At 48.8% G+C, this 26,364-nt stretch overlaps 1 protein-coding gene across 20 annotated transcripts in view; it reads left to right on the forward strand.

Moving 5' to 3' along the window:
• DPF3 (double PHD fingers 3) overlaps positions 1 to 26,364 on the forward strand; it is a 285,381-nt gene that overhangs the window by 148,755 nt on the left and 110,262 nt on the right. For 16 of the 20 annotated variants that reach the window (XR_015134063.1, XR_015134065.1, XR_015134062.1 and 13 more), the window contains 3 exons: positions 5,929 to 6,056; positions 12,876 to 12,971; positions 22,758 to 22,836. Coding sequence is in view for 14 of the 20 variants with exons in the window: in XM_086319922.1 (XP_086176048.1) it covers positions 5,929 to 6,056; positions 12,876 to 12,971; positions 22,758 to 22,836 (303 nt within the window). In the remaining 6 variants the exon portion in view is untranslated. Of the gene's footprint in view, positions 1 to 5,928; positions 6,057 to 6,164; positions 7,022 to 7,096; positions 7,989 to 8,116; positions 8,323 to 12,875; positions 12,972 to 22,757; positions 22,837 to 26,364 lie in introns of those variants that run through there. The other 4 variants (XM_086319929.1, XM_086319924.1, XM_086319926.1 and 1 more) reach the window with 3 other exon arrangements.

Below are 26,364 nucleotides of genomic sequence, written 5' to 3' on the forward strand. Positions count from 1 at the left end.
GCATTTTTAAATGACCTGGGATTTAATTACTCACTGTACTCCCATGTTGCACTTTCGGGTTCGTCTTGCCTGCATCCTGTTAATGAGCTCAGTGGCTCCAACAACCCAGTGGAAGCCTTGCATTTGGTGCATTGGGTGGCAGGCTTGGGGCACCTATGTCAAAAGTCTGTGGCTTTGATCTTTACCCGAGAGGATGCCTGGTCCATCCACAGCCCTGGAGAGAAGTCACTGCTCTTCACTGGTGATTTTTTTTGTTTTGTTTTGCTTTTATTTGTGCTTTTCTTTCTTTTTCTTTTTTAAAAAGACTTCTATGCTTCAATCCTTGTTTGTCTAAGAGGTTTTTTCTTATTTGGAAACCGATTTGCTTCGGTTTGCACAGAAGCTGTCTCTGGTGTGATGGATCGTGCTGGAAGTCACCCAAGGAGTATCTCTGTTCCCAATTAGAAGTGGAGGCAAAGCTGCCTATGGGGGCCCGGAGAGGCGGCTGGCTTGGGTGACAGCTGCTGCCGCTCTGGAGAGAGTAACGATCCGTGGGTTTATATCCATGTGTATAAAATCAGGCTAATTTAAAGATGAATTATGTGTGTGTGTTTTAGACCATTTTCTTTTAATGTTAAGTGTTTGATGGCTCCTGTCAGGTTATGTGGTCCCCAAATTTGCTTGAGGATCAAAATGAATATGCTTTTTAAAAATTATTAAACCCTATATCCAGATGAACTGTATTAGAATAAAACTGAATCAATGATATCCCTACGGGCTTCGTAGGGAGCGTGTCTAGGACATGCATTGTGCAGGAGCTTGGACCTGTTACTTTATTTCGCCTTCATGCTGGGACCTCCTGTGGTCCAGAGGCCGGGAGTGTACCTTCTGCTGCCTTATGGGGAGGGCACTGTCTAGCCGGTCACTCTGACCTTGCAGGCCTTACCCAGAGTGCTTTGAAACCATGTTTGCCAGGGGTCAGCTAGAATGCTGTTTGGGAATGGCTCTCAGATGGGTATCAGGTAGACAATGCTAAGAACTGTATTTAAAATGTCCTCCCAGTTTTGAGAAGCCAAATTTTAGCAAATGTTGCTTTTAATGCTATAAACCTGTAGTGTTTCATAGGGTAACCACCAGTCACGTGTGGCCATGGGACACTTGAAACGTGGCTAGTCTGTATTGAGTTGTGCTGAAACTGTAAAATGCACACTAGATTTCCAAGATTTAATGTGAGTGAAATAATGTAAAATATCATGGTAATTTAAAAATATGGATTACACGTTGAAGTGATAATGTTTTGGATATATTGGGTTAGATAAAATGTATTTTAAGACTAATTGTACCTATTGCCCTTTGCTTTTATAAATGTGGCTACTAGAAAATTTAAAATTACATGAATGGCTTGCATTATATTTCTGTTTGACAGTGTTGCTGTGCCATTAAGTCAGAATCATTCAAACTTCAATGATAATAACATATAGCATTTGTAAGACACTTAAAACACCCCAGGCTGTTTACATGTATGATCTAAGTGTGAATCTTAAGTTTTAAATAGGAAAAGGGTGAGGAAAAAAATTGATAGCCTCTCTTCCCCACTCTTTCACACACTAGTTTTTGTGGGGATCTTTTCAGAGTTTCTTTATGGGGTATGCTACCACATTTAATTCTCATGCTAATACTATGAAATAGATACTATGATAATTTCCATTTAACATATAAGGAAAAAGAGACTTAGAGGTTGAAGTAACCAGCCTGCGGTCCTTTGGCTAAAACATAGCAGGGCCAGGGATTGACTTCAGGGTTTCTGAAAGCAGAACATCTATGAGCCGATTAAGTACTTTGGAAAATTTCTCTGTGACCCTGGGAAGGTCTCTATGTCTTTCTGGGCCCCACATTTCTCATGAAGTGATTGGACTCTGGATGCTGTTGGGGGGTCGCTTCTAGCTCTTCAAATGTAGGAGAGCCCATTCAACTCTTCCCATTTTGCTTCTCTTCTCCCTCTTGCTTCTGACCTTGTGCCCATCTCAGAGCGCCAGGACCAGAAGACCAAGAGGGTGGATTGAGTGATCAGAAAGCAGGATGGAGGAATAGTTAGTGGGGGAGGAAGAAGGAGCAGGGGGAGGAGGAAGAGAAAGTTTCCTAGCAATGAAAAATTCTGTGAGTTCAGTACTGTTGTGCTGAGTGAACACCCCATAGAGATGTTCACATAGAACACAGTCAAAGACCTTGACACAGCTCTGCCCTCGGCCTCAGCAAAGGTCTGCCTTTTATCTTGAAATATGAAAACTGTGGAGAGGGTCTAGGAATGCAGTGAACATGCACGAAGGTTTGGAAAAAGACTTTTCATGGAAGGACCAGATCGAGGCAAGGTGAAGTTCATACAGACTAGCAATTAGAAGAATGGATTCTGAGGCAGATTGGGGATAAGGCGGGATTTTGCCCCTGACCAGCTTTCTGATACTGGGCAAGTTCTAAGTCTCCCTAAGCTGCAGCATCCTTATCTTGAAATGGGATGATAACTGTACTCACCTCTCGGGCGGTGGTGGGGATTAAGTGATACACGGCAGTAACAGCTGACACAGTTTGAGTGTTTACTACCTACCAGGCATTCTGCCACATGTAGATTGTGTTTTTATCTTCCCTTGTAGTTCAGTCGGTAAAGAGTCTGCCTGCAATGCAGGAGCCCCGGATTCAATCCCTGGGTCAGGAAGATCCCCTGGAGAAGGAAATGGCAACCCACTCTAGTATTCCTGCCTGGAGAATCCCATGGACAGAGGAGCCCGGCAGGCTACAGTCCATGGGGTTGTAAGAGTCGGACACGACTTAGCGACTAAACCACGACCACCAGGCATTCTGCGTGTGCACAAACACATCAGTGCTCGTTGGGGCTGAGCCTGCAGACTACTGCTAATTCAATGAGTGGGGCTCTCGTCACCGTCTTTACTGCGTCTAGGAAACATCATTTGGCTGCATTCTTGTCCTGCTGAGTGGCTCCTGGTGAAGTTACTTAACTTTTCTGAGCCTCGGGTGACTCGTTTATAAAATGAGATAATTAAAGCAGACGATCTGTAAGGCCTTCTCAACTGTAAAATACTGTGCAGTTCTGGAAATAGAATTTATTTAGTGTTGAGAAGGCTGAGGGGGATACTAAAATATGAACTTCGTATATATATAAATATATATATATATGATTCTTATAAGTTTGAAGGATGGTGAACAGCTGTTCTCTTTTGGCTGAGGACAGGGCATGAGGCAACACATTTTAATTGTTTGAGATTAGACATTTGGAAGACTTGGGAGAAAGACTAATGTGTCACTGGAGCAGGCTCTAGAGCTGCACACTTTGAACTCATCAAGGCAGACGGTTGGCTATTTTTCTGACACTGAGATGTAACTTCATCACACAGTCCTTCCCTGAAGCCTTGATCTTAAATAGATACCCCACCCCCCACGGCCCCCAGCACCATATTCTTCCTTCACATTTTACCCTGTTGTTTTCCTCCATAGCACTCATGACACTTTGCACATTTATTTTGTACTTTCCTGGTAGCTCAGACGGTAACGCGTCTGCCTACAATGCAGGAGACCTGGGTTCGATCCCTGGGTCAGAAAGAATCCCTGGAGAAGGAAATGGCAACCCACTCCAGTACTCTTGCCTGGAAAATCCCATAGACCGAGGAGCCTGGTAGGCTACAGTCCATGGGGCCGCAAAGAGTTGGACACGACTAAGCTACTTCACTTCACTTCATTTAGCACTTAATGTCTGTCCTTTTAGATTGTAAACCATGTAAAAGCTGGATTGGTCATTATTTGGCTCATCGCCTGTGTACCTGTTCTAGCACAGTGGTTGTCACATAGCAGGTGCTCAGTAAATGTTTGCAGAATGAATAGATGGGTGAATGAGTTTCAGGGGCGGTTGGCTTGGTGGTAGTGCTTCTTGATAGAAGTGAACCCTCTGCTTGCCTTTTTTGGTAAGAAAAATCCCAAAGACCTTACCTTTCCACAATGTTAGATACTGTTTCTCCTTCCCATCATCATCTCCTGGGGTCTGATCACACGTGCGTGTGAGTTTCTTCAGTTTTGATGGGCTGCCTGAGTGCCCTTCCTTATGGGCTGGTCAGCCTGCATTTGGTTCTAGTGGAAGAGACAGAAGGGGTACGTGGGGTTTCATTTGAGGGAGAATAAAGCCCGAGGGCTTCCCTGGTGGCTCAGATGGTATAGAATCTGCCTGCAGTTTGGGAGACCTGGGTTCCATCCCTGGGTTGGGAAGATCCCCTGGAGGAGGGCATGGCAACCCACTCCAGTATTCTTGCCTGGAGAATCCCCATGGACAGAGGAGCCTGGCGGGCTATAGTCCATCAGGGTCACAGAGAGTTGGACGTGGCTGAGCGACTGAGCACACCCATACAAAGCCCAAGGGAACATGGCTTGGTTGTGTTGACTCTTTCCATTTGCTCCCCCAGATCTGCTTTTTGTCCTTCTTTGCACTGCCCTGTGCCCCTGGAAGTTGACCTCAGTGGCTTTCTCAGTGAGGTTCCCTTGACCTTTGGCTTCCGGTTGAGGTTGGCCAACGGAAGGATGGAGCAGGAAGACCAGGGAAGGAGAGAGCGGTTGGGCGTGTGTGCCTGGGTTCTCTGGCCCACAGGCTCACAGAACTCCTACACAAGAGCTTGCCCAGGCTCTCTCTAGGTCTTGCAAACACACTCTCTCTGTCCCTCCAGGAATAGCAATGCTCATAACTCCCTACTGTTAACTCCTCCTGGGTGCTTCCCCATTCCTGTCCCCTCATTCCTGTCCACTTTTCTGTGAATAGTCCCCACACTGGACTCCATACAGATGGGCCATTCGTTCCCCCAACCATTTTCTGGGGCACCTCACCCTTGTGGTCTTGCACCATCTTTCCTGATAGAAGGTTGGGACCATGAGTCTAATTGCAGGGTCTGGGGGTATGAGGTACAGGATCCAAAGAGAGGGTTGGAAGGATATTTTGTGGTTAATCTGAGTGCGATCACCTGTTCCTAAGGTTTCTGTTTTTAGTGAAACAACGACAACAAAACTGACCAGAAGACCTCCACCCATCCTCTGGGTAGGAGATGGGAGGACTTCTCGAGAAAGGGGGTTCAGTGTCTCTCTCTGGTTTCTCTCATGGGCAGGGCTGGCTCTGGTTGCCACTGCTCAGGTGACCCCATGACCTCCAGCCCCAGGAAGCCAATCAAACTCTGATGTCTTCAGAACACACGGCCCGATGTGCGGGCACTGCAGCTCTTGGCTGCTGATTGGGGGCCTGTTAGGCATCCGCTCTTTCATTCTGTTTCTTCCTTGGGCTTCAGAGGCCTTTACTTCCCCGGTGAGTTGATTAGAACAGCCTCTCTGAGGTTGAAATAGCTTTTCACGGAGCAGACTGGAGCTGGGCAGCCAGCATGGCCGCGGGGAGGTCATGGAGTTGACAGATGAGAGTTGGCATGGAGGGAGAGGATAATAAGACTTGAGGCCAACACTAGTGCACCGCTTTAGAGTTTTCAAAGTGCTTCAATGTGAAGGAACACATTTATGCTCCACAAAATGGCCTGGTGGGGGGGCTGGGCATTGTCATCCTCACTTGTAGATGTGCAAAAAAGGGCTGGGGGTGGTCCTTGAGAGCCTTGCCCAAAGTCACAGGGTTGGAGAGTGGCAGAAGCAGGACAGAGACCCTGCCCGTCTGACCCTGTGTCCATCAGGTGCCCCTCCTACCCAGCCTCCGCTGTCTCTGAGGGAGCAGGCAGGGCTGGGCTCTGACTAGGAGACTGGGAACTGGAGATGGAAAAGCCGGACCCAACTCCAGTGTTTGCGTTCGACCAGGGGGAGAGCACGCAGGCCGCCTCAAGTCCTTCTCAGATGCTGCGGCTCCTGCTTGCCCCCCTCCTGTCCCTCCTGTCCTGAGTGGGCTGACGCTGCCTTTCTATTTTTCAGAAGTGGAGCTGCCCCTGAAGAAGGATGGGTTCACCTCAGAAAGCACCACCCTGGAAGCCCTGCTCCGCGGTGAGGGGGTGGAGAAGAAAGTGGACGCCAGGGAGGAGGAGAACATCCAGGAAATACAGGTATTTCTGTGCTTGTGGGGTAGCGGGGGCCAGCGGGGGAGGCGGTGAGCCCGAGCATCACCGCCCTGCCTCCAGAACTGCAGTCCCAAGTTGGGGCCTCCTCTCCAGGGCCAGGACCGCGTCTCCACTGCTCCGAGGCACTGTGGCTGGGAAGCTGGCCTCTGTCTCCCCGTTCATCCACTCAAAATGGAGTTTGGGAGCCTGTGTGTGCCAGGCACTGTGCTAGGCCCTGGGGACACAGTGATGAGCAAGACTGACCGAGTCCTCACCATGGCGGGGCGCCAGCAGCAGAAAGCTTGGGTGGACGGCAGCCAGCCTCCCAGGGAGCTCCCCCCCAACCCCTGCCTCACTCCCTATCCTCCTCCGCTCTAGTTCACTGGCTGCCTTGTCCTTCCCCAGCCCGCCACTGCTCCTTCAAGGCCAGTTTAGAAGTCGCGCCGCCCCCTGCCTGGCGGGGTTGGTGGCTCCTGTCCCCGTGCGTCCACCAACCGCTGTGCATAGCCCAGCTAAGGCTGTCACCAGGCAGGGTCACCAGGCAGCCTTAAAATGGTGCACTCTGTTTCTTTATGTTTCTTGAGTCTCCATTGTTGGCACAGCAAATTGTAATAATATTAATACAAATATGAAATACTAGTGTTTAATAATTAAGCATAATGAGATTATTAAAATTAAATCACGTTTATACTTTGCATTAAAATTTGATGTTTTATGTTGTACATGTATATGGCTATAAAATTACATCTTTATTATTAATTTTGCATTCAATTTAATATTTATGTATTAATTTATTAGCATGGTAATTAAATGACTACCAGTTACATGTTTGGTCTGCTTTGTAAGGACCGCCAGCATGCGGATTCTGTCCAGTTGGGGACGGGGCCTTCGTGTTCACCACTGTACCCTTGGGGCCTTGCATGAGTCCAGCAGAGTTAGGTCACAATAAAGGCATTGAATGAGTCCATGAATGTGGCCTCCTCTGCCATTCCTGCTTTCAGGTAAATATGTGCTAAGTCGCTTCAGTTGTGTCTGACTCTTTGCAGACCCTATGGACTGTGGCCCGCCAGGCTCCTCTGTCCATGGGATTCTCCAGGCAAGAATACTGGAGTGAACTGCCATTTCCTTCTCCAGGGGATCTTCCAGCCTCAGGAATCAAATCCGTGTCTTAAGTCTTCTGCATTGGCAGACCGGTTCTTTACCACTAGCGCCACCTGGGAAGCCCCAAAAGAGAACAGGCTCTGTTCTATCTAGAGCCTGAGCAATTAATCACCAGGCTCCTCTGTCCATTGAATTCTCCAGGCAAGAATACTGGATGGTCGAGTCTCTTCTGATTGGTCGTCACAGCATGGCTTCTCAGAGTTACAGCCCTACTACAGATCCTTATTGATGCAAAACTTTATTTGTCTGACATACCTTGGAGTCATCTTCAACCCTGTCTTTCTCCCACACCCAGTATGCGTTCATCAGGTGTCCTATCCACTGCTCCCTTAACGCAAATCCAGAGAGTAGCTCTTCTCCCCATATGTCCTGCTGCTACCCTGGTCCAGGCTCTCGCACCTCCTGTCTGAACTGTTGCTGTTGGTTTCTGAGTAGCCCCTGCTGATGACTGACGGGGGCCTTCCTTGTGTGCAGAGCCCTGCACTGGCCCCTGTTCTCCCGAGTAAAAGTCATGTCCTGTCCCCTCCCTCTGACTCGCTGCTTCCTCTGCAGGCTCACTGGGCTCCAGGCACCCCGATCTTTCGCTACTCACTCTTACACCAGGCACGCTGCACCTCTGGCTGTGCTCTGGCTGCTTCCTCTGCCTGCCAAGTCCTCTTCCCAGAAGTCTGCTCGGCTCTCACCCTCACCTTCTTCAAGTTCAGCCCCTGTCTCTTCTGCTCTGTGAAGTTTCGCCTGACCGCTGAATGTAATACCACATCCTGTGTCCTCCCCAGCCCCCAGCAGTCCCCATTCTCTTACTCTGCTTTCCTTTTCTTTCCCCCCCAAGGGTTTATCATCTAACATAACTTACAGTTTACTAATTTATTATCCTATTGTTTGTTTTCTGTTTTTGTTTCCAACAGAATGTAAACTCTTCGAGGGCAGAAATCTCTTGTCTGTCTTGTCTGCACCTCTTTTGTATCTCAAAGCCTAAACAGCGTCTGGCACATAGTAGTTCAATTCCGTTCAGTTCAGTCGCTCAGTCGTGTCTGACTCTCTGCGACCCCATGGACTGCAGTAGACGCACAATAAATATTCATTGCGTGGATGCACGAGTGAACAGATTCCTGTGAGTTGCCATCCCCCGTCCATCCCCTCTCCATGTCCTGCTTTGATAGCTGACCTTTCACCCCCAAATGCAACTCTGCTTGTACCATACCCTTGTTTAAAAAACTCAGCCTAACACGCTTTTGTTTCCTGCTAAATAAATGCAAAATGATGAGTGTGATCTTCTTGGGCCTCCTCTCTTGGCTCCTAACCTAGTTTTCAGGCTTATTTCCCACGATTCCTTTACTCCTTCTGTTCTCCGGCCTTCTTCCCTCCGTGCCTCTGGTCATGCTGTGCCCTTTATCTGGCGAGCCTTTTCTTCCATCGCCACGTGTACAAATTCCTCCCATCTATTAGGCTCGGCCCCAATAGCACCTTCCCCGTGAAGCCTTTCTTGATCACACCCACCCCCTAGTTCTCTTTTTACCCCTGGCATTTAGAGCACCTAGTATTTTCTTTTTCTTCCTCTGCTTTTTTTTACTCTTCATGTATTATACCCCATTTTTTGGACTTTTAGGTCTTTGAAGTCACTGTCTGTCCCATCTGTAATGCCGGTTAAGAGTATTTTTGCACAGTTAGTGTAATTTGACCAAGTCAGTGAGAGGGACAGAGCCATTGCTCAGAAGTCTTGATGCTCCAGTGATAGGCAGCCCTTTCTTTTTGAGCTGGAGATGAGTGTGAGTCCTTCTCGGGCAGCATCAGGCCAGTGTGCAGGTTGTCATTGTTGAATCATCACCATCGCCCTCATCCCTGTTGTAAACTGAAAGCCTACTGTGTGCAGAGCACAGGGCTGCCATCCGCTGTGCTAGAAGCCAAAACCAGGTCCAAAAGCCAGATGCGTGTACATGTTTTTATTGACTTTGATTGTTAAAATAAAGTATGCATGTGGCAAAGGAACCGTTTTGTTCATTTTCTTTTCTTTCATTCATTCCACCAAAATTTATTGAGGGCCTCCTCTGAGCAGGCATTGTGCTGGGTTCTGGGCAAACAGGGAAACCAAGGAGAGACCTGTCCCCACCTCTCGTGCTTGTGTTCTAGTGTGACGTATAGATGGAAAGCAAGTAAATGAGTCAAACAGCTGCCTTTCAGGATAAGCGCCATGAAAAGAACAGAGCGCCAAGGCTCCGTCTAAAGGAGGGACAGATTCTAGGTGGTGTCCTAAGGCAGACAAGGGCTCTCCCCCAGTCCTGTGGGAGGAGGAGGTGTCAGCAAAACGAGGGACCTGTGGAAGGGCTTTCTGGGAGGAGGAATGGTGCTCTTGAAGTTCTCATGATAGATCTGAGCTCATTGCATTGAAAAAACAGAGGCTGGTGCAGCTGGAGCAGGGTGCCAGGGAGGGAAGGGCCCAGGATGGGGCTGGAGAGGCGGACAGGGCCAGACCTGGAAGAGACTCATGATTTCATGGGACATGAAAAAGCAATCCATTCGAGGGGTTTTAACCAGGGCAGTGAATTTGTGTTTCCTGAAGACCTGTCTGGCTGCTGTGTGGAAAGGAGACTGGATTCAGGGCCTGCAGTGGAAGGAGGGAAATCAACTAGGAGAATTTTGCACTGTTCCAACCAGTGATACTGGAGTCTTTAAAGAAGAATTCCTCTGAAATGCAAAAAAATAAAAATAAAAAAATTCTTCCTTTTTAAATAAAGCCAAAAAGCACAATCACAAATGATCATTACCATCTCTGTAAACATTGTTTAGAGTCTCAGGGAGAAAAGTTATTTGAAAATGTGTTTGTTTTCCAAGTAATACCCTTGGCCAGGGAATGTAGGTATGTCATGGGGGGTGAGCTGCGTCCCTAGCTGGACACAACTGCCCTGCTCTCCTGGTACAGGATGCCCCCTCTGCTTCCTGAGCTCTGAATACGAGTTCTGTTTGTGAAGAGCTCCTGGCTCCTCCTGTGCTTTCTGGTGTCAGGGCCACGTTGCAGGAAACGCAGAAGCACGGGAAATGCCGCTGTCACATGTGAGGCCCGAAGCTCAGACCAGAGGTTCTAGAGGTGCAGGGAGGCTGATGGGAAGAGGGAGGGAGAAGTCAGTTTCCTCCCAGATGTTGAGACTGTGCAGTGTGTCTGGGGACAAGTGCAACTGCCCTCCCCAGCTTTTGCCTTCTAACCCAGAGTCTATATGGTGGGTAATAAACACCTTCATAATAAAACAAATTCGAATGGAGTCAGAATTGCACTGAGATGCCAGAGGCAATGACCTTTAAAGTCAAGACACTCAGAACTTACCATGATTAAATGACTTTCAACACCCAGAAAGTTTGCAAGGTGGCTCTACAAACAGCAAGAGCACATCTTGTATTTATGCTACATCTTTTCACTGAAGGCTGCAGAGCACCTGACTTGTCACTGTCCCACCGGTCTTCCCCCTGATGGTTCAGGAAGCCAAGGCACAGAGAGGCTGGGTTGCTTGCGCTGGGCCGAGACCAGCATCCCCGAGCCGCGGGCCAGAGATTGTGTCCAGTTGCTGCTGCTGCTGCTCTGTAGGTGTAAGGTTGGCTCAGAGAGCCTCAGTGCTATCAGCTGATGGTTTCCCATATGAACCTGGTAGAGAAGCCAGAGACGGATTTACTATACCTGTTTTGAGTTCTTTGGGAGATTTGGTTAATTAGCAATATCCTGACCACAGTGATGGAAATGGAACACTCTGACAAGAAGGCAGTGGGAGAAGGTCACTGGAAATTCACCCCTGGGCTTCCTGCATTGAGGGCAAGCCAAGGGCATGGCCCAGGAGGCCACCTGAACAGTGATGGTGACACTAGAAATCAGTACCGTGCATGCTGCCTTCTAAGCCTTTTCATAGCTTGTGTGATTGTCGCACCATCACCACAGGATGGGTGGATGCTGGTGTCCTGTATACCTTGGCGCTGCCCCCCTTTCCAGCATCGTCTTTTGCCAGTCTCCCTGAGCCGCTGAGCGCTGGTCACACTGGCCTCCTCGTGCTCCCTGGACAAGCTGTGCTCACCTCCCTGCTTCTGGGCCTCTGCTCATGCTGATGCCTCTGCCTGGAATACTTTCCCTTCTCTTCTGCCCTTGGTCCTTGTTCCCAAGGTTAGTCCCTGTTCATCCTTTACGTCTCAACACCCTTTGTTCACTTCCCCAGGTGAGCCCTACCTGACCTCAGATAAGGTAAAGTTTCTTTCTAACAGCCTCTCACAGCGCCTTGAACTTGTTTGCCACTGTTTTCATAGCAGTTATAATTATATGATTATGTATGCTGTTTGAATCTGTCTTCCCTGCATTAGGCTGGGGAGTCCACTGGGGCCAGGTCTGTAGCCACACTGTGGCTGATCTAGGACAGCTCCTACCATGCAGTCAGCCCTAGATAAATGTCTGTTGATTGACTGAATGAATGAGTTCCTATTTTGTAACTGGGGAAACTGAGGCATGAAGCAATGATGACTCTCCCAGGGTCACACAATCAGCTTACAAAGAAGCTCCTAGGACCCCTGACATGGAATCCATGGGCTCCCCTTCCCCTTATCCCACTTCTACCCTGGGGGAGGGGAGGCTGGTCCTCTGCCATAGTCTCTTATCCCTCCCTTAAACCCGGAGATACAGGTTTCCATTTTCTTGTCTCCCACCAAGTGAGTGAGGTGCTCAGGTCCTCTAAGAAGTATCATAATATGCCTTGGAATTCTCAGACACAAGAGCTAGGAGAGAAATGGAAACACTGAGCTGATGAACCTGACCTTGCTTTGGTTGTGGATTCTGCTACATAATCTTGAGCAGTCGAAACTGTTTTCAGCCTCAGTTTGTTTACCTGTAAGATGGAAGTTGGCTTCTCTGCTGCAGTATGACTTGCAGGGCTGTTGGAGAGAGAGAATTAAATTGAAGCTCTATTACAAGTGCTGTAATGACAATCCAATTCTCTTAAAAGAAATAACAATGGGAGATGAGGAATAACACATGCATGTCAAATTCTGGTCAGATGGATAGGAAGTTACTTGTTTTCGTCAAACTAGGCAGCATTCCAGAATGCCAGGGAAAGGAGAGACGTATTTTCATATCTTTGAGGTGGCCCTTGAGGGACAAAAGGAAAATTACATTAAAGTAAGCTTTAGGAAAAGACCCTGATGCTGGGAAAGATTGAAGGCAGGAGGAGAAGGGGAGGACAGAGGATGAGATGGTTGGATGGCATGACCAACTCAATGGACATGAGTTTGAGTAAGCTCCAGGAGTTGGTGACAGACAGGGAAGCCTGGAGTGCTACAGTCCATGGGGTCGCAAAGAGTTGGACACGACTGAGTAACTGAACTGAACTGAAGTTTTGACCAGACATCTTGGGCCTACATAGAAGAGTACCCTTACTAGAGTATTCTCTTTTTAGAAAACACTTTGTGGGCAAAAAGTGTTGAAAAGGTCGGTATTCTGGGAGGACTTGGCTGGAAGGGTCTGGGAGAGAGAGTCGGTACACAGGAGCTCCAACTCCTGGCCAGTGTTTTGGAGGCCGAGCCACGGCAGCATCTTCACTGTGCTAAAAATAACAACAAAACACAACCCCCTCCTCGTTACCCTCTGAGGATCTTCTCCTTTGTGCTTCATTTCTCAATGCTTCTATGTTCTTCTTATTTCAGAGGGTTTTAGAAAATGATGAAAATGTAGAAGAAGGGAATGAAGAAGAGGATTTAGAAGAGGATATTCCCAAGCGGAAGAATCGGACCAGAGGACGGGTAAGCTGGGGATGCCAGGAGGGAGGGAAGAGATCAGGGAGGTGGGGGGCCTGTCAGACAACTGGACCCCAGATTCAGAACCCAGCTGCAGCTGGATAGAGAGTGTATCCATGGTCTTCCTCACAGAACACTCGGAGAGGAAACCGCCAGAAGAGCTCTGGTCCCAGGTGGTAACCTTCCAGAGTTTAGAGCTGGCTAGAGGGAGAGATGGAGAAGGCAATGGCAACCCACTCCAGTACTCTTGCCTGGAAAATCCCATGGATGGAGGAGCCTGGTGGGCTGCAGTCCATGGGGTCGAGAAGAGTCGGACACGACTGAGTGACTTCACTTTCACTTTTCACTTTTATGCATTGGAGAAGGAAATGGCAACCCACTCCAGTGTTCTTGCCTGGAGAATCCCAGGGACGGGGGAGCCTGGTAGGCTGCCGTCTATGGGGTTGCACAGAGTCGGGCACGACTGAAGCGACTTAGCAGCAGCAGCAGCAGAGGGAGAGAAGTGGCAGAGGGCACAGCGAGGGGATGGGGAGGGTGAGAGTGAGGTATGGGCGAGGGTAGAAGATGAGGAGAGTGTGACTGCCGGCCCCATTCCTCAGTCGTAGAAGAAGGCTGAAAGTGTCCTGTCCCTAGGGCTGTCCCAGTCTCACAGGTACTGCTTTGGCATACCTTTCACCAGGCAGAGAGCAGAAGCATACTGGGAAAGCATGGCGGGGCCATAGCTGATGGCAGCTGTGGTAAGAGTTTTGGAGGTGTGTGGGCCTGGAATGCGGCAAGAAAAGGCCAGAAGCCTGAGGAATAGCAGATGGGAAATCCATGGTGGACGGAATAAAAATATGAGGCTGACCCTTGGGGGGAGGGAGCCAAATGTGAGTGGCGCTCTCAGGCGTTTGGGGTGGTCCTCCAGAGTCCTCACGCTCAAGGCCCGAGGGGTTGTCTGTGGTCATCTTCAGGGGTCTGCAGGAGTATCTGAAAATAACCCGGTGGAGCAGGTGTTGTGGGGAGGGGCTGCCACTTTCCGTCTGGAGAATTAGTGCTCTGAGGCCAGTCTGGCTCCTTCAGGCTCTGCACGGATGGTAACTCCTTCCCCGGATGAGAGGCTGGTCCTAGATGTCCTCTGGGCTTGGGTCAAGTGGTGATTATGGCAAGCCTCTCTATTCCCTGTGGCTCTTGAGTCTGAGCACACATCAGAATCACCGCGAGAGCCTATCGAAATGCAAATTTGCAGGACCCACTCCCAGAAGTTGTGATTTAGGAGGTCCGGGGTTGGGCCTGGAAGGCTGTATTGTAAGCAGGTTCCTAGGTGACTGGTGCAGGCTGCCCAGCAGTGCCCACTCTGAGCTACGGTGCTCTGACCTGGACAGGAGCTGGAATTTCTCAGTCTGGACAGGGCCACCTGCTGATGCCACAGCTCAGCTTCCTCCATGATCAATGCTTGGACATTCTTGTTTAATCTTTTCTTTGCTCCCACTTTCGGCTGGTTTGTAAGTTTGTTTTTTTCTGTGTAGTTTTTTTTTTTTTTTTTTGTATATGGGTTATTTCAATGCAAGTCCTAGATGTTTTGTTTTGTTTTGTTTTGTTTTTTTTCATTTAACCTGTGCCATATCTTAATGTATATCTCTAACAGGCATCATTATCATACCTAATAAAAATAACTATTCTAGTATCCTCCACCTTCCCTGGTGGCTCAGTCGGTAAAGAATCTTCCTGCAATGCAAGAGACCTGAGTTTGACTCCTGGTCAGGAAGATCCCCTGGAGAAGGGAATGGCTGCCCACTCCAGTATTCTTGCCTGGAGAATTCCATGCACAGAGGAGCCTGGTAGGCTACAGACCGTGGGATCACAAGAGTCGGACATGAATTAGTGACTACACCACCACCATTCTGGTATCCAGTCCCTGATCATTTCCCCCTGATTTTCTCAAAATCGGCTTTGGCAGTTTGAAACTTGCCTTTTGCATTCTATAACATACTTCTTCCTTGCTATCCCCTGTCACATACATACTTTTTTTCACCTCCATGCCATTTATTTGTTGAAGAACTTGGGTGGTTGGTCTTGTAGAATTTTTCATATTCTAGAGTTGGCAGACTGGTGGTATCTAATGTGTCCCTGGATCCTCTTTATTTCCTGAAAACTAGTGTTTTGATGAGAGACAATTAGATTGTGGATATTCGTGTGTGTGTATGTAAATACCTTTTTGGTGGGGCTAGATTCTTTCCTAGGAGTGATGTGTGTTTCTTATTGCTTCACATCTGGAGGCGTCTGCTGTCCACTGGTTCTGATTTCAGTGGTGGTAAAACTGATCAGTGGATTTGGATGTTGTCAGCTAGAGCTCTCCTTAGAAAACATGCCTCATCATGTTTTTACCTAGTCTTTTTAGTGGCCACTGATAAATTTGCCTGGACCCATGCCTTCATTGGGGGTTACAAAGTAATGAATGATTGTTAAAGAAGACTTTAGAATGTGGGCTTTCTGGGCCTTTTGTGAAACCAGTTGCTGTATGCCTGCAAGCCGGTTTCCATCCCTTCTCTTAGCCCAAAGCAAACTTACTCTAGTAGATGGTAGACAGTGGTTGTTTTAATATCTCTACTCCCTGAAATCTAGGCATTGAACTTGCAGTCAGCAAATATGAATTGGGTGTCTTCTCTGTAAGAACACCATCAGAAGCAGCAGCAACAGTCATCTGTACTGACTGTATACTTCCTATACATCAGGCAATGACAAGGCTCTTCACAATAAGAACTACCTTACTGAGAGTGATGGTAGGTCCTTTATGCTGCATTCTGTATTTCTTCACTGTCCACTGGCCACCTGTGGCTACCAAACACTTGACATGTTGCTCATGCAAATTGAAATATGATGTAGATGTAAAATATTCACCAGATTTTGAAGGTGGTAGTTTAGTCGCTCAATCGTGTCCAACTCTTGCGACCCCATGGACCGTAGCCTGCCAGGCTCCTCTGTCAGTGGGATTTCCCAGGCAAGAATACTGGAGTGGGTTGCCATTCCCTTCTCCAAGGGATCTGCCTGACCAAGGATCAAACCCGAGTCTCCTTCACTGCAGGTAGATACTTCACCGATTGAGCTACCAGGGAAGCCATAGATTTCGAAGACATAGTATAAAAAGAACAGTGACCATTTCATTAATGATTTTATATTGATTACATACTGAAATAAAGATATTTTGGATAGATTGGGTTAAATAAAATATACTACTAAAATTAATTTCATCTTTTTCTCTTTTCACTCTTTTCAAAAATTTGGCCATTGGAAAATTTAAAAGGGCATGTGACCCCCTTTGTATTTCTCTTGGTCAGCACTGCTTCTTTCTTTTCTATAAGTTGGTATTATTACTTCTGGAGGGGTTAAGAACTTGTTCAAGGTTGTCCAACCCAGTAAGGAAGAAGTGAGGATTTGAACACAGGTCTGTACTTTTCCACTGGGTCATGCATGGCCCAGTGCCCAGCATGTGGCCATTGGCCAGTTTGTTGAATGAATGGTTTAATGATAGGAAAAGAACAAAAAGTCTTATTTGAGCTTTCTGGGAGCTGAGAAAAGGCCTGAACACAGCAAGGGAGCTACATGGGGCCTAGGCTAGCTCTGGGCCCATCCATGCTGGCTGAGGGGCAAATGGCTCTACATTGTGCAGGAACATGGTGGACGTGTCACCCATGGTGGGAACCATGGAAGGACCTAAAAGTTACAGGTGAGCCTGCCTGTGCTGGAATAAGGAGTGGAGACTGCTTCATGCACAACCTCAATGCGGCTACCCTTTAATGTGTATTCAAGCCGCTGCTGGCGCCTGGAGGACAGTCACTCCCGTTTCTGTTGTCAGGACTGAGATGCAGTCTAAGGCTGTCTCAGTGTGCGGTCCCTGGGCTTCAGCATCAGTGCCACCTGGGGGCTCATTAGAAATGCAGATGCCAGACTCCACCCCATGGGGCTGAATTGGAGTCTGCACTCTAACAAGACCCCCAGATGCTCTGTGTGTTCATAGAAGTCAGGGCTGAGGTAGTGATGGCAAGAACAGTCTCTACCTTGTCTGAACTCTGAGTTCAAATCCTAGCTCTACCACTTACTAGAGTTTGGGTCAATTATGTAGCCCCTGTGACCTTGACCAAATAATGTAAGTACTGTGGGTCTCAGTTTCTTCATCATGAAAATTGAGTTAGTAATTCACAACTGATTTTGAGTGCTTAATAAAGGTGATATATTATTAGGAGAGGACAAGCAAAGGGAATAGCTCTCTGACTTTGACAATGGAGATTCCCTGAGAGGGAATTTAGGCCCAACAATTAATAATTGGCCCTAGTCTTTGGTAGCTTTAACTTTAGCCCAACAATTAAAGCTCTTTAAAATTCATGAAATTCCTGTGAGTCATCCATGTGAGTGTTATCAATCAGTTGATCAATCAGTAAGTGTTTATGATGCAGAATGGTGTAGTCCAGTGCTTCTCAAACTTTAATGTGCATATAAAGCACCTGGTGATATTGTTCCAGCGTAAATTCTGATGCCGTAGGTCTGGTGGGTGGCGACTGAGATCTTGCTCAATTAGCAGTATCGCAGATGATGTCAGTGCTGCTGCTCTGAGCACTGCACTTTAATAGCAAGAGTGTAGAACAGTAGTTCTCAATATTTATTTGGTCTCAGGGATTCTTTACTCAAAAATTACTGAGAGCCCCCAAAGCTGTTGTTCTGGTGGCTCATAACCAGTGATACGTCCCATGTTAGAAACAAACAGAAAAATGTTAAACTTAAGAGTACACAAGCGCATAGACTGATGACATCATTGTGCGGTGTAGCCCCTGGAAAACGCCATTGTGCACTTGTGGGAGGATGAGAGTGAAAACTTTCAGATAACACTTTGGTACTATTACAAAAATAGTTTTGACATCAGAGACTCCCTGAAAGGGTCTCAGCGACTCCCAAAGATCCTTGGACCACGATTTGAGGACAACTGGTATAGAGCCACTAACTCTCTGCTTGGGACTGAGTCTATCCTAGTTGAGAATCTTTTAGTTGTAGAAAACTCAACAAGTTAAGCAAAAATGGGAAGTATTTGAAAAGCTGCTGAGCTATTGCCCGAGATTTGAGCAATTTTGGAAGATTCAGGAAGGACCAGAAAGTGGCAGGGATTTAGGACAGGGAAAAAGTAAGGAACCCAGGCAGTTTCTGGTCTTTATTCCTTCCTCCTTTATTCTTCTCTTACAAGATTGCCTCTTCTGCTTCTCTGTGCATGTGGCCCCATAGTTCCTGAATTTATGGGTCCCTAGTTCAAGTGACCTGTACTAACTAGAGTCACTATTGTCCAATTTGAAGTCTGTTGGAGGTAGAATCTGATTGGCCCAGCTTGGGTCATGTGTCTACTTCTGATCAGCCAATCAACAGTAGCCAGTGGGGCAGGGTCGTGTGGTGCAATCAGGCTGCCATGGCCCACCAGTGTGTGAATGGGAGGTGGAGTGGGGAGGAGTGGAGTGAGATGGGCAGTTCTCAGAGTGGGAGGGTGGTTTTTTTGGACATCAGTCTTCTGTAACAGATTCTGGAAACCTGGGCCTCCGTCTTCCACATAGGCTCTGTGACTATGGGCAAGTCATGAGCCTTTTCTGAACCTGTTTCTTCAAGTACCAAATGGGAATGATATTAGTCGGTTAAACTCAGATGGTATTGTAGGAATTAACTGAGGTAATATATAAGAAAGAACTTTGGTTGCTGTGTGCCCTGCATAGTACTAAGTGTCAGGGGTTATAATAAAATATGGAGTGTCATCTTTGCTCTCCGGGACCTTGGAATTAAATTGAGGAGAAAATGCTAATAGTCATGATACAATTAGAACGCAGCAGGCTTCTGACTGTGCACTTACCAAATGCAATAAGAGTTCAGAGGAAAGAGAAATCAACTGGGCAAGGATGGGAAATAATTTATTGAGTACTTCCTGTAGACCTAGTATTGTGCCCTGTGGTTTCACACCCCCTTATTAGCTCTGTAACAACTCTGCAATAAAGATGCTGCTCTGCCCATTTTACAGCTGAGAAAACTGACACTTAGACAAGTAACTTGTCCAAAAACACATGCTAGTGTTTAAAGATATGTCCGTCTGACTTTAAAACTGATGCTTTACTCCTTAGTGTGGCAAGGGGGAGATTCTCGGAGGAGTGGCATGTTAACAAGGCTAAAGCGTGGACCAGATATGGCTGGGCAGAGTAGGGGCTGATCCATGACAGGGATCAATCAAAACAAAGACTGGGATGTAGCATGAGCATGAGGTGATCGTGGTGGGGTTGGTATTAGGATATCCTTGGATAAATCAGTAGACTTCGGATGGCTGTGACTGAGTATGTGATTGAATGAATGACCATGGGCTCCTGTCCTTTTCTTCTTTTGTCTCATGAGTCTGAGTATCATGCAGGATGCATTGGGTAGGGCAACACAGAGGCAGAACCCTAGCTGGTGAGTTCTTTGAGCAGCTCAAGGGTTAATTGATGCCCCTGGATTAAGATATGGAGTAAAAGGGAAATGCAAAGGCTAAGATGTCCTTTGAAGGAAGACAATACCAGGTGGATACAGAGAATGAAGGAGAACCAAAGACAATTAACTTACTGACTGGCTGGTGGACCAATTCATTTATTCAGCAAACATTTATTAAGTGCTGTTTAGGTGGCTGGCCCTGTGCCAGGTTCCAAGTATAATGGTGGCCCAAATAGTGCATTTTCCACACTTATGTGGGGGAAACAGAAAACCAGCAAGTACACCAACAAATACATAGTATAACATTGTGTGTACGTGCTTAGTTGCTCAGTCATGTCCACCTCTTTGTGAGCCCTTGGACTGTAACCTGCCAGGCTTCTCTGTCCATGTGATTTTCCAGGCAAGAATACTGGCGAAAAGTGAAGTGAAAGTGAAAGTCGCTCAGTCGTGTCCAACTCTTTGTGACCCCATGGACTATAGAGTCTATGGAATTCTTGAGGCCAGAATACTGGAGTGGGTAGCCTTTCCCTTCTCCAGAGGATCTTCCCAACCCAGGGAATGAACCCAGGTCTCCCACATTGTATGCAGATTTATTGCCAGCTGAGCCGCCAGGGAAGCCCAAGAATACTGGAGTGGGTGGCCTATCCTTTCTTCTCCAGCAAATTTTCCCAATGCAGGAATCAAACCAGGGTCTCCTGTGTGTTGCAGGCGGATTCTTTACCAACTGAGCTACCAGGGAAGCCTTTAAGAATACTGGTAGTCATTCCCTTCATCCAGGGGATCTTCCCGGCCCAGGGATTGAACCTGGATCTCCTGCATTGCAGGTGGATTCTTTACCATCGGATCCACCAGGGAAGCCCAGTATAATGCCAGATAATGCCAAGTGCTGTGACATGAAGCAGGATGGAAGGCATGCGTGAACATACATTGGTCAGGAGGGCTTCTCTGAGGAGGTGACATGTGAGCAAGACAAGTAGGATTCCGAGTTTCTAGGCTTGATATGTTGGAGGAGACTGGAAGAGTGCTTCCCTGATAGCTCAGTTAGTAGAGAATCTGCCTGCGATGCAGAAAACCCTGGTTCAATTCCTGGGTTGGGAAGATCCCCTGGAGAAGGGATAGGCTACTCACTCTAGTATTCTTGGGTTTCCCTGATGGCTCGGCTGGTAAAAAATCCACCTGCAATGTGGGAGACCTGGGTTTGATCCCTGGGTTGGGAAGATCCTCTGGAGAAGGGAAAGGCTACCCACTCCAGTATTCTGGCCTGGAGAATTCCACGGACTCTATAGTCCATGGGGTGGCAAAGAGTCTGACACAACTGAGCAACTGTCACATACATACATACCAGCCACTGCAGGCATCCCTGGCCTGTGTCCCCGATGCCCTGGAGCCACGATCCCTGTCTGCAGTTGAGGAAACTGAGGTGCAGGGAGAGAGTGAGAGCGTTATCAAGCCCTGGCTCTCGACGGGGGCCCCCCTCCCTCTCGGGCTGCTCCCAGTTCTGGCTCCCCTCCTCTCCTCCCTGGCGGGCGGGAAGTATTTTTAGTCTCCCGAGCCCCCTCCCCGAGTCTGCCTTTGGCTCTGTCATTCTGCTTGACTTGCTTTCACCTGCTCCGAGGCGGCTGTGACAGGGCTGCGGGCTGCACACGTCAAGCTGTCCCCGGCTTCTCTGAGGGGACGTTGTTGGGGGGTGGGCGCGGGCAGCTGAGGGTGACCACCCTCAACGTGGGCAGGGAGGGAGGCCTGTCAGTGCCTGGGGGAGGGTGGCTGCCAGGGCCACACAGCTCCCTCTTGGGGTCAACTCTGAGTAATGAGGGTGAGGGGAGGGGGCTGCTAGCTGGCGGGGTGTGCAGGGATGGTGGGGGGGCGGGAGGCCAGGCGGGAAAGCACCCTGGAGGGGAGGGGAGGAGGGAGGGGAGGAGGGAGGGGGAATTTTGTTAATTTGTTTTGGAGAGAGACAACCAAGGAGGTGGTGGCCGCGGTAGCTTGGCGGGTGGTTGTTGATTGTGAACTGTGTGTGTTTGGGGAGAGGGTGTACATCACGCGACTGGGGTACAGGCCTTTCCGCTATGATGTCCCCAGGGAAAGTGTGTGTGTGTGTGTGTGTGTGTGTGTGTGAGAGAGAGAGAGAGAGAGAGAGAGAGCATCTCAGGCCTTTTGACTGTGAAGCCCCCCGGGACCACTTTTCCAGGCCAGGTCCCATTTGCTCTGCACACCAGGTGCTGCCATGTTTTATTTCTCTTCCACTGCGCCTTCCTGTCTCTGTCCCCAAAGACCCCAGCGGGCCCTTTCCCTGCTTGGGAGTTTAGTGCTACTCATTACCAGAAAATGACCCGGAGGAGGCTAGGGTGCTACCCACGTGACCGCTGTAGGACTCACAAAGGTCTAAAAATAAACCCTGCCATGTTCTCTTAGCCACTGTCCCAGGGCTGCCGAGCTGCCAGCTTCCTCTCTGGCTGCTCTTGTCAATCCTTGGAGGTGGAGCCCACCCCTGCATGCCGCCCCCCAACCTCCAGATGATGCTGGCCCTTTCTGGGAGATGCACACACGGTGGGGATGTCAAGAGTCCAGCCCCAGGAGACTTTGAGGTGTCAAGGTCTTGGCCACTGGCTGGAGACTGGAGGCAGACCACACAGGAAGGCCTCAGCAGATGCCCACCCCGTGGAGTAGGCTGAGCAAGTGGGGAGGGGAGTGCCCCACGGGCCTGGGCTCCTGCCCCAATTCTGGACCTGGCTCGCTCTTGAGAGACTTGAGGTGGAGGGGGTGTGAACACAGGAGTCTGGGGTGATAGTTGCACGCTCATGCTGCTTGCTCTCATTTCCCCACCATCTTGGCTGCCGAGGGGAGCGGGTTTGGCATCTGCGTGCGGTGTCAGCAAACCTGGGGGCTGAGGAGTTGGAGAAAGAGGTCCTGGGGGCAACAGTAGAGGATGGGAATTCGGACTGCCCAAGGCTCTGGAGTCAGACTGTCTTGAGTTTATGTCCTGGCTCAGCACTTAGTGACCAAGTGACCTTGGGTGAACTGCTTCACCTCTCTGTTGCCTCAGTCTTCTCATCTGCAAAATGGAGATAATAGTTGCACCTGCTTTTTGGAGTTGTGAGGATTTAATGAAGTGATGCAAGTGAGTTCCTGAGTCATCTGGGCAAGTTACCTAGCCTCTCTGGGCCTCAGTTTCCTGGCCCATAAAGTGGGGTTGGTATAGGTACGAGTGGAGTATAAGGTTGAATGAGGAGATCCAGGTGAAGTGCTCAGGGCCTCACAGAACACACACTGGGGAACCACAGTGATTGTCAGCATAACAAGCACCCCGATATTCCCGTGTCTCCCCAGGCCCGTGGCTCCGCAGGTGGCAGGAGGAGGCATGACGCTGCCTCGCAGGAAGACCATGACAAGCCCTACGTCTGTGACAGTAAGTACAGTAGATGCCACCTTCCTGCTGGGGCCCCCACCATTCCCTGAGCTGCTCCAGCCCGGAGCTTGCTGGCTCCTCCTCTCGGGCCCAGACCTCAGCTTACCTGCCGGCTGCTACCTCACTGCAGTCACACCTGACCTCCTCTGGCCGCTCCCCCAGGCCTGGTGTTGCTGCAGGAGGGAGAAGCCAGCCTGGGGGGCCTCCCTGCCCTGTGCTCCTTTCCCTGAAGTGGCCTCCTTCGTGGCTTTCCTCTGGCTCCCTCTCTTTCACTCTCTCTGTCTCTGTAAGGCTCATCCTCTATTTCTTTTTCTGTTTCAGAGAATTACAAACAAAAACATAACTCAAAATCCTCCAACAGAGGTGCTTGGCTCCAGCGGCTTTTCATTTGTTTCCCTTTAATTTCCTCTCTCTCCTTTCTCTCTCTCTCCTGTCCTAGGTAAGGCAGGTTATGAATCTTTCTCTGACGATGACTTAGTTTAATAAATGGCCTGCGATCCATCTCCAGCCTTCCTCACTGGCTTCAGGAACATCTCTGGACAAGTGACTCCCCGGCTCCGGGGTTTAGGGTCTGCAGACAGAGCTGGGGAGGGACTGAGGAGGGCAGAGCTGTGGGAACAGTGGCAGCAGGTGGACCTTGGAGACCTGCAGCTTTTGGAGGGACTGCTGTCAGCCTGAGAGGGCTTTGTCTTTCTCACCCACCAGAGCACTGGGCCACGGTGGGTTTAGATCCTTGCCCTAGTTGTCTCCTCACCAGATCGGGCACCATCTGCTCGCTCCATGGCAGGGGCGGCCCTTGAAACCGCCCTCCCTGACCATCTTCCCTTCCTGCCTTCTCTCTGAGGACGCAGAGCTCTGCCATGGGTGAGAAGAGACTGCGGTGGGACCACTGAGGCTGGGCTGGGCACAGTGGTCCCTCGGGCGCCCCACCCACCCTGCGGGGCACAGGCAGTGCATCGGGGGTGCTGCGTGTGTTTCCTCCCTCTTCGCTGGCCTCTTTTGATTTCCACAAGTTGTTCTGTGACTGGTGGGGTGACTGCTGGTTGGAGAACATTTTGCTAGAAGAACTCAAACTCCATGACCCCCATTTGACTGTTTAGTGCACCGGGCAGATGACAGTCCTGAGACGAGTCCTCTCCATGCCCAGGGGACCCAGGTTCAGGATGAGGACGAAGCAGGGCATGGGGGTCTGATGTCTCTTGGCAGTGCCGGGAAGTGCTTGCTTCCTTCTGGGTTTTGCTTCCTGGAAGGTGTTCAGTTTTGTTCTGACACATAAAAGCCCAAGCATGCTAGCCCCTCGGGAGACTGGTTCAGGGCTGGGAAGGGTGCTTCAGACGCCCCGGCAGCAGGCTTTCCCGCTGTGTCTAGCTGGAGCAGCCCAGCTATCAAGAATGCCAAGAGCTGCTTAGGAGCTGGGACATTGCAGCTCTTTTAAAAGCCTGCATTTTCTTAGGTGATTTTCTGCCCCCACAGACAGTGGGATTACCTTTTGCTCTGTCTCTCCAGCTCTCATCAGGTTCCCAGCCCATAATAATCCCAGACATACCCGTGCACCCCTTTCCATCCTCCCCTCGGTTCCTGTCTTCGCTCCTTTGTCTCCAAGGTCTGCCTCCCTAGCGTTAAATCCAGGATGTGCCCTTTGTGGGTGTCCCCACCTGGCCTGGCTCACACCCTCTCCCCCAGCTTCTGTGGCTTTGTTTAGGGGCTCTCATTGCCATTTGCGGGTTCTCCTTCCCCTCCCCGTGGGGTCTCTTCCTCCTCCTGTGTTCCCTGTGGTGCTTGGGAGGCCTGATTACAGGCTTTCTGGAAGTCTCTGCAGTTGGTTGTGCCTACACAGGGCTCCCTTTTCCTCCCTCGATGGAACAAGGTCCGCAGTGAACTGCCCTTCTCTAGTCTGGCTCTCTTAGGAAACTGTGGCAGCTCAGTGATTAATAGACTTTATTTTTATCTGGTGCCCTTCAGACATGTGATCCTTTGGGATAGGAATGACCTTTGGAGAGGTCGCAAGGCCCACCTCCCACCCCTGATCTGAGCAGGGAATGCTTTTAATAATCTCTAATGCATCCTAAGTAGAGAGGTGTCTGGTCAACTCCTCGAATGTCCCCAGGGATGGTGTTACCATAAGCTGCCCTTTCTTCCATGATTCCAACTGTGCTTTGAATGATTGTTTTTTTCCCTTAATAGGAGCTGAATTTTTTCTTTCCTACAGGCCCGCTTAGCTTTGTGCATCTTTTCCCAACCAATAGGCACATTCAGCATTTCATCTGTACTGGAGGCCCTCTTCACATCTCCTTGTATTCTTGGTTTACCTAGGAATACATCGCATAATTTCTGTGCTGCCCTGCTCTGAATCCCCTTCCAGGTTTAATTTAAACTCAGTACTCTCATTGAAAGTAGTACCAAGGCCAGGTGGTTCAAAGAGTAACAGACACATTTCCTTGTTTATTTTACACATTGGCTCTTACCACCACCTGCATCTGTAGAGAGCAGAAGTAATTGGCCACCCTCTCGCACTGTGCACCGTCTCAACCATTTCCTACTTGGTGCCTGTCCTGACCCCCGGGCTAATGCCTCTCCAGGTGTGTGCTCTTTTCTACTTATGCATTTGATTATTCCTGCTTCCATAAATCACTCTGCATTCAGCCCTATTGAGTTTCCATAAAGAGATACAATAATATGTGACTTCAATATACAAGATTCAATAAAGGCAAATTTAAAGACAGTGCCCAGTAGTTAAATTTCATTCTTCACAGATTCGCAATCCCTGCCATTTTTGTATTGTGTGTGGTTTGATTTGCATAATCCCCACTGCATATTTTGAGTTATTTATAAAAATATTAGGCCACCTTGGACCCCACCGCCTCTTCTCAGGTTTCTGTGGAGTCCTTGTAGCTAGTTTTTTTCAGGTGTGATTGTATTTAACCCTTCCTGGTGTCTATTCCTATACAGTCATCCTGCTCTGTTCTCAGTCCAAGGTTCCCTTTCAAGATGAGTGGTTGAAATATTATCTTACCTGCTAACTTGGGTGATGGATAGTTTACTTGTTACCTTTCACTCAGTCCTTGAATTTATTCCATCTCAGGGAAATATTCAATCATCTAAACATAATTTATTTTTTACCCAATCCTTCATTTTCCAGCAAGTAACCAATCTCTATTAATTATCCTGAAAGTCTACCCAGCTTCAGGATTATAGCTCTGTTTCTTCCCTTTTAATCTCTTGCTGAAGGGGAGAGAGTGTTCAATCTCTTCAAGTAAAGCACCTGCACAAGACTTTGTAGGAAAGGCTATCGGTGTTGGTCAGAGTGTGGGCCTGGGCGACCTGTGCAAAGATATCTGAGATGTTATTAAACCTGCATCTTTTGAGAGCTTCTCAGGGGATACTTAGGAATACTGGGAATGATTCTTCTACTTCATTCAGATCCGAAGGCTTCTGGCCTGTGACTGATCAGCCCTTTTATTATTCCCTGCTTTTCGCATCTGAACGTCCTGGAGGCTCCAAGAATTCTCCAGGCAGAGTGTCACTGGC

Source organism: Bos grunniens, chromosome 10 (assembly GCF_055505025.1).
Source record: "Bos grunniens cultivar Pamir isolate PY7600 chromosome 10, Bosgru_T2T1.0, whole genome shotgun sequence".
Taxonomy (NCBI): domain Eukaryota; kingdom Metazoa; phylum Chordata; class Mammalia; order Artiodactyla; family Bovidae; genus Bos; species Bos grunniens.